This window comes from Protobothrops mucrosquamatus, unplaced genomic scaffold (genome assembly GCF_001527695.2).
Source record: "Protobothrops mucrosquamatus isolate PMUCROS unplaced genomic scaffold, P.Mucros_1.0 scaffold3124, whole genome shotgun sequence".
Taxonomy (NCBI): domain Eukaryota; kingdom Metazoa; phylum Chordata; class Lepidosauria; order Squamata; family Viperidae; genus Protobothrops; species Protobothrops mucrosquamatus.
Window position 1 is genome coordinate 1 of NW_015389127.1, and position 8609 is coordinate 8609.

An 8609-nucleotide genomic window follows, 5' to 3' on the forward strand; every position below is an offset into this window, starting at 1 on the left:
TAAAACATTCAGACTCCCACCGTTTTCAATTGTATAGGTGCCATTTTCTCCATTACAAGGTCATCCTGGCCAGCCAGGGATCATGAGAATTAGAGCATCCTACAACCACATAGCTCTTTAGGAAGCCATTTTGATTATCCCAATGCCTTCTAGACTGCAGGGAGGGAATGTCTTATTACCAAGGCAACCAAGACATGGTTTTCGTATTCTGTTAACGGTAGCTCAAACCATTGCAGAACAAGATAAATGCAGGGTTGTTTCCTATAATGCTAATGGTTCTGATGCATTTCTGAAAAGAAATTCCATAAGCAAAGATGTGGGACTATTTCTCCTGTTCCCTTCCCCCTCCTATCCTTAAATCCTGCCCAACATTTATAGTTAATTACTAATTTTTACCTCCTGGACAGTATGGGTGAACTACGGTTATTCCATAGAGATGTGTCCGCTGATCTGGAAGATACTCGCCCATAAAAGCACCACTGTCTTTGTTCACAGCTATAACACCATCCCTGTGCAAAGAAATTGAATGGCACATGAGGTTTGTGTCAAAACTAAGTACAGTCAGACCTGTTTAATATTTGCAGAGGACAACATCAGGGAATCCAAGGGCAAGACTCTAGTTTGGAAAGTTGAAAAAAAAAACTAGATGAAGGCAATGACAAACCATATTGTTGCCAAGAAAGCTAAATAGCTTACCAGGTCACTAGGAAATTAGTTTGAGGGAGGTTTTTTTTTCTTTTTACCAACCTGAATTGCATTAAAGAAATGTGGCAGTTGCCCACATCAGAACAAGTGGATCGAATCCAAATCTAAATCTAATCCTTTGAGGATCGTTAAACATTCCAAATTCTGAGAGACACAGTAATAAATGGTATACTGTACAGTTTCTTCCAACTTTTCCCCATAAGTAGAATTCTAATATAGAAAGCATGAAGAGGTATAATTACCATATGGTTACAAATTTATGAGGTCTCTTTTTCTCATAGAGCCAATAAGCAAAAACATGAGGTCATTTGTCGTCCCCTACATTTTGCAGGTTTCTTGCCTTAGAGCAGCAGCTGACAACCTTTGATACCAGGGATGGGTTTCTGGGAAAACAATTTTTTCACAGACTGGCGGGTGTGTGTGTGTAAATGGTTTCACATACTACCTATATCCCACATGCACAGATGAAGCTCCGCTCACTTGTGTGGGCTGGTTCCAAATAGGCCACAGACTGGTACTGGTTCATGAACCGGGAGTTGGGGACCCCTGCCTTAGATATATGTTCTTTTATGATATATTCATTTTACATCAATCATAAAATAGAGATATGAAGGAGAGAACTGCTCCCCAAATATTTTCTATATATGTTTGCTGGGGAAAGCCCACTTTGTACGCAATTTTTCTAATCTGAATATACTGTATTGCCCTCATAAGAAGGTATCACACATTTAATGGAGCAGATTTCTAGATTTGTCTTTTAATTCAAACCTTACACTTTGAGAAGATCCTACCTTCTCCAGTCTGTATGATAGAAGTGATTGACATAGCTGACGATGCTGAAGGGATAGTTGAGGTTATTTTGAATGACCCGCCTTCCTGTTCCGTTGGGTGATATACACTCCAGCTTCTTGGTTCCTTTTCAAACAAAGAGATTTGGATCAGGAATAAAGTTCTCCATGTTTTTCTTGCTCAAATGAATAATTGTAACTGCATCATCTTGATTATAGAATGAGTTTTATCATGTGTGATGTTGTTAAAAAATCTCCAGAGTGTCAAAAGACTTATCCCTACAGAAGTGGTCACTTGATGTATTTTTGTCTATTGATGCCAGAGCAACCTAACCTTGATAATTGTCCGCCAACATCATCCTTTCCTAGAAGATGTGCTTGGAAGCAATCCTTTTCTCGCACTAAGAGAGTGCTCATTCCCGTATTAAAACTGATGATGACAGTATCTACTGTAAGGCCAGCCCTTTGCATGCTATATATTAATATTATGGTCTAGGAATCCCAAGAAGGCTTCTAGGGTTGTTATTTCAGTTAAAAGCATCATGATGGGCAAAGGCTTTCTGGTACACTTTTGGCAAGCACTGCATTTTGTCCATGCAAAACAGGTTGATCTTTTCTGCTTTTCGGGGGAAAAGTGTAAATAACCTTTCCACTTCTATAGGCAGACTCTTTTATTTAAGATTTGCATCCAGGCAGCATCAATATGATTGCTGATCATGAGTACACAATCCAGCACAGATCTGATTTTGAAACTATTCCAAGTTATATAAACATAGATTGACAAAACGTTGACTCTAGCTCAAAACACTGAAAATAATAATTTGGATACTCTCAATTTCTGATTGCCGGCATAGAGGGAGCTGGAGCTTTTCAGTGACATAATTATATGTGGGTTCACATAACACATTACACTAAGGTAAAATAAGTGATTACAGTATGTATCAAGATCCCAGCCACTGACTTAAAAGGTTATAAACCAGGACATTGGATTAAACCAACCTACACTTTTTTTTTGAATCTTACAGTTGAGGAGACACATTCATTTTGTTAACACAGATTTAGAACATCCTATTTCAGCTCAGAAGTTCATTTTTTTAAAAAGCAAATTGTAAATTTGGGTTCCTCAATCTAACTTCAGGATTATGGTGGTAATGATGATTCTACAAGCTGGGAAATGTAAATAACTCTGTGCCTATGACTTTATGTTAATCTCTAAATACCTTGAATAAAAATGGAACATGTGAGATGCAATTGTTTTGATTAGGGGATCTCCAATTTCCTTAAGAAATTTCCCATCTAGCATTTCACACATGCACACTCCCTCCAGTATCTGATTTCAAGCTCGCTTTTTATTCTGGTCCTTAGCTCAGCTTCATTCTCCTGTATAAACTAAGGCATTAGGCAAAGAGCTCCCTTACATCTTGTCATCCCGAAGAATCCAGTCCTTCACTCCAAAAACAAGGGAAGATGCTTACACACAAAGTCTGTAAGAGAAAAGCCCTCCAAAGCTCCTCTATGTCTGTACACTGGAGGAGGCAAGGTTAAAGGGCCAGGCACTGCAAGAAGAGACTGGACTTTTGGGCTCATGTCTGATTCACAATATGGCCCACCATTTCCACACAGCCATTGATTAGCCTTCAGTGGGATATATTTTTAACTAAAACCAGAAGGTGAAATATTTTCTGCAGAAATCCCATTGTTTTCTCCCGACAAAATCCATGTTACCTGCATCTGCCCAACAAATCAGTTTTGAAAAATGATCAAAGGTCAACCCATTCGGCAGCCCAATGTCTTGGTTGACCAAAATCCGTCTGTTTTCTCCAGTCACTGTTGATGTTTCAATTTTGGGAGCTTCACGATTCCAGTCTGTCCAATAAAGATTCCTAAAAGGCAACCACGATTGGTCATGTTTTAAAAGCAGTTAAGCAAAAAGAGAAGAGAGGAAAAATTGCGTGGAATCTGACTACTACATGCCTCCTCCCAAGAGAACAATCTCATGTTAAGAGATAATGTACAAAACTTGTCCTAGGCTACCATCTTGACTTACATGAGCCTTCACTAGCCAATATCCATAAGGAGAAAAACCTTTGCAGGAGTACCGTAATTAGGAATTCACATAAGTTGCTTTGGATTTGGTTTTAATTGCTTTTATTACCTAAAGCAACTTTCCCTAACCCAGTTTTTTCCAGAAGGGATGGACTGCAGATCATGTATCCACGCAAATTAAGGGAAACTACTTCAGCATGATTTTGTCACTTTTACAGCAATATTGTTTATGTTTGTCAATAGCTCTAAATACAAAATGAGTGGGAGAATGGAATGGAATTGTTAAAAAATAAACTTTTAATGATGTTCTCACCATGCTATTTATATCATCTGGGAACTTAATGCACTACATTAGCATAATAGACAATTCTCAGTTTCAATCTTTCATCTCAGCTCCCCCCCCCCTTTAGATGAAATGGTAATCATGCTTGTCTATTTTAAGAACCTATGCTCATTATGAAATCATCCATAATCCTAAGGCATAATAGTTTGTTTGAAGTTTAGCACAATGGATAGTCTGGCTACTATTCAATCCAGCAGATTTGGACAATTTTCATCTGGGCTTTGGAAAGATTGCTAAGAGGGTGGTTGGCTTCCAGTTCTAGAGAATCTTGGAAGAAACAGATTATTTGAACTCTTTTCACTGGGAATTCAGGCAAAGATACTCTACCAAGATAACACTGATCACACGTAAGGATGACCGTCCTTGATCTCTCTGTAGCTTTTTATATTATCAAATATCATATCTTTCTGGAGAAATCCACAGTGCTCATTACTTTCTTTCAGGGCTGGTTCTAGTCAGTATATAGGGGAAAGAATGGTTTAACTCTAGGCCACTGCTTTGCTGAGTGCTGCAGAATTCCACTCTTTCCCATTCCTTTAACACAGTGGTTCTCAACCTTTTTAATGCCGCGACCCCAACCGGTCGTAAGTCGAGGACTAAACCAGTCGTAAGTTGAGGACTAAACCAGTCGTAAGTCGAGGACTACCCAACCGGTCGTAAGTCGAGGACTTTCCCTGCCCGGGAGCGCCGCGCATGCGTGGTTCCGCCCCCTGCACCGGCCGAGGCGTAGCTGGCAAGCGGCAGAGACGAAGCAGGCCGACCACCAGCTGGCCCAGTCCAAGGGAGGTAAGGCACCCGCCGGAAAAGGGGAAAAAATGGCGGACAAAAAAATGGCGGACAGCCTTGCTTGGCGACCCCCGTGAAATGGTCGATCGACCCCAAATGGGGTCCCGACCCACAGGTTGAGAACCACTGCTTTAACATCTACATGAAACCACTGGATGAGATCATCTATTAGCATAGGGTGAAGTATCATCATCAGTACATGACTATGATTCATGAGGTTTTTTTACTAGTTTCTGGCAAAAAATATCATTTGAATGAAGGGAATTCACTTAACAATCTACTGTATTTGCTTAATGACTGTCACACTCTCTTAACAGTGGCAAAAAATGTCAGAAAAATACTTCCAGTCTCATGGGTACCTCGATTTACAACAGTAATGATTTATGACCAGATTTCTGATCCTAATTGTGATTGTAAATCAAAGACTATCTGTAATGACAACTAAGTTCAGTTAGTCAGAGATAAATATCCACAAAATATATATAAACATCCTTTTTTGCTTTGTTTTGTCTTTTTCTTCTTTGTCCAAAGCTGACATACCATCAAGAAAGGCCCAACCACTTACCCATGGATGGGATCCACTGCAATGGCACGAGGGTTGACAAGATCACTGGCAAAAAGCACTCGCCGTTCTGTGCCATCCACCTTGGCACTCTCCACTTTGTCCAAGCCACTGTCCGTCCAAAACATGGTTCTTCGGAGGTGGTCAATGGCAAGACCTTCTGGGCTAATCAGCCCTAAAGGAGGGACAACAAGCAAAGCATTTACTGGACTTTAGGAACACTAAATCATTGGGCTGATTTAAATAAATTATTTATTTAATAAATAACTAATTTTGGCATAAGCTGTTATACAATTTATAGATTTTTTTCTGTTCAGTGTGGTGTTTAATGCTCCTCACTCTTCACAGATCACTGACTGTGGCTGCCAGTGTGCGAGTGTACTGTATCTGTATTTTCTCAAACCTGTCCTATGCGTAACATCAATAAATGCATAAATCAGCATTGTGTGCTATTTAGGATACTGGATTAGGACCAGAAAGACTCACATACAAGTCCTTCCTTAGTCATGGAAGCTGAAAACACCTGTCTCTATGCCTCCTTTTGGCTTTGTTCATACAACATGCTTCATCTATTCAACCATGAAAAAGTTAAGCAAGATTAACATTAAGCAACTTTAATGTTAAATCGAACAGGTTACACGTATGCAATTGCTGGGTTTTCATCCTGGTTATTTTAAAGTGTAAACACGGTGATTATCTGATTTGCAGCTTTAAAGCCATGCAGATTCATTCCTGCATACGGATTTATACATATTCTGTATGATTTTGTATGATTCATACAGAATTTACAGAATAACAAGTTGGGAGGGACCTTGGGAGTCTTCTAGTCCAACTCCCTGCTCAAGCACGGGGCTATATACCATTCTGGACAAATGACTGCCCAATCTCTTCTTAAAAAGCTCCAATGATAGAGCACCCACAACTTTTGGAGGCAAGCCATCCAACCGATTAATTGTTCTCACTGACAAGAAATTTCTCCTTAACTTTAGGCTGGATATCTCTTTGCCAGGCTTCTATCCATTACTTCTTGTCCTGCCCTCAGGTGCTTTGGAAAATAGGTGACCCCCCCTCCTCTCTGTGACAGCTCCTTAAATGTTGGAAGACTGCTATCATGTCACCCCTAGTCCTTCTTTTTGTTAGACTAGACTAGACAGTTTTTAGCCTTTAGTCCCCTAATCATGTTTGCTGCTCTGCTCTGTGCTCTCAGCACAGAGATAAACTTCAGTTTGCAATGGTTTCCATTAATAATATCAGCAATAATGTTAAGTCAGTAGGCCTGTTTGTGAGCTGTTTTGTCAATAGTGTTTCTATTTTACCTTGGTTGGTGGGTTTCTGCTGAAGGATGGTGAAAAATATTAATTAATAGGCACAAATTATATTACATTATAAAATATTACATTCACTGATTCAAGTCATATTCAGAGCTCACCACCCCTGACCCCACTTTCTCTTCCCTTTTTAGGGAAGCAACCTTAAATCCTATGCTTCAGATAACTGGAACAGCCAGAGACATTGTCAAAAGAGATTGTCATCTCCATCAATTTCCTACAGAAGTTCCTAATTACTATTAAGTCAGCTGTTCTTTGGAAAAGAAATAAATAAGAAGCAGTGCCGGTCACCATTATCTCATTATTTACACATCCAGGTTTGGTTGGGAAGGGAGTGTTTGCTTTTAAAAGACAGACAGGACTTGAGCAGAGCTCTCACACACTCAGTGGATTCACTTAATGACCTCAGCATTTGCTTAACTACTGCCACAAAAATGGTTGTAAAATCAGGTCGGTCACATGATTATCCACTTTATGATTGTGTCAGGTCCATTACAGGTTCATAAATTGTAGTGAAGCTGTTTGTAGGTCTTCCTATGGAAGTTCTACCAGATGATCATCCCACATGTCCCTCCCTGTCAGCTGACAGAGCAAACAACTTTATTCAGACAATTGATAAACTACCATACTTTACCTCAGCCTGAAACTTTTTTTTAATGAAAATTACAATATAAATAAATCTCATGAAATTGTATGTTTAATAACTGACTAGGGCTGTTTAAGCTGTGTCTAGAAATGATCAATAGAGGCAAAAAGACAATGTGGCAAAAAGGCAATTCATATCATAATGGAGAGGGGCACTTTTCTATTTATTGCCCTTATTAGTGTGTTTAACTTGGGCGTATGTAAACATGAAAAAGCTACTCTGCTATTATGAATGTACATGGCTAAACAAATATTTTTGCTTTGCTTTAGGTCAGAAATCATCTGAATACATCAGAGTGGCTTAAAAACAATAGGGCCGTCAGGATCCTCTAACTAAGCTGACTGGCTGGCTGCTTTACAATGCATTTTCTGTTCTGCTACCCAAAAATCTTTTCCTTGGGTATGTGATGTTGGCTTTCTGCCACAACACCTTTGCCTAGCTACTACATGTGCTGGATCCTGGAGAGAAATGCTTTCTTTAAGAAAATACACATACAGACATATACAGGTTTTCTGTTGAAGCAGAATGATAGAAACCTTGTACATTTCAAGTGGTTTGGGCTTTAAAAACCTGGGCTGAGAAAACTCCTTCACAACCCCAACTATGGATTATATTAGTCCAGGGAATGTCAAATACCTACCTGAACTAACAATGGTCTCTGGATCTGCACTCTGCTCCAGACTTGCCCGACTAATAGTCCGCGCTGCAACATCTGTCCAGTAGATCATTTTCTCCCTGCAGTCATAGTCAATCCCTACCATGATGGAACCCTACAACAAAGGATACAAAACACGTACAAAATAATGACCAGTTCTACAATTATCTCAATTATCTACAATTATCTACAATTATCTTCAGCCTGTTGATGGAAAAGGCACTTTGCTCCTAATTATAAAGGTTAGCTCCATGAGGGGATGGAGTCCGCAGCGGAGACGGGGGGCCTCCTGAGGGTCGACGACCCAGGTTTGGGGCGTTGAGGACGTGGAAGGCGTTGGCGGCCTCGCTGGTGGCCGGTGCCGAGGGTGCCGAGGGCGCAGGGCTTGCGGGCAGCCGGGCGAAGCGAAGAACGAACGGAGGGTGTGGCCCGGCTGCCTGGATGCGGTCTGGCGGCCTGGCGGCCCGGCGGAGGCCCGGCGGAGGCGAGGGATCAGCGGCGGATTGATGGATCGACGGCCAGAAACCTAGAAGATCAGGCGACCTGGAGCCCGTCGGCCGGGCGGCCCTAGAGGATCGGGCGGCCCCGGAGGAGCGTCGGCCGGGCCGGGCGGCCCCTGGTGGATTGGCGCGGCGACCGAGCGACCGAGCGGCTTGGAGGATCGGCGGCCGGGCGGCCCAGAAGACCGGCGGTCGGGCCGAACGGCCCCTGGATTGGCGACCGAGCGGCCGGAAGATCGGCGGCCGGGTG

General features: G+C 41.5%; 1 protein-coding gene across 1 annotated transcript in view; it reads right to left on the reverse strand.

Annotated features, from left to right (window-relative positions):
- Positions 1-386: 386 nt before the first annotated feature.
- NID2 (nidogen 2) overlaps positions 387-8609 on the reverse strand; it is a gene marked incomplete at its 3' end in the record, with an annotated part of 70208 nt that continues 61985 nt past the window's right edge. Inside the window, exons 16-20 of the mRNA XM_015826419.1 lie at positions 7845-7974; positions 5234-5405; positions 3219-3376; positions 1497-1620; positions 387-509 (exon numbers count right to left, since the gene is read on the reverse strand). Of these exons, the coding sequence (XP_015681905.1) occupies positions 387-509; positions 1497-1620; positions 3219-3376; positions 5234-5405; positions 7845-7974 (707 nt within the window). The remainder of the gene's footprint in view (positions 510-1496; positions 1621-3218; positions 3377-5233; positions 5406-7844; positions 7975-8609) is intronic.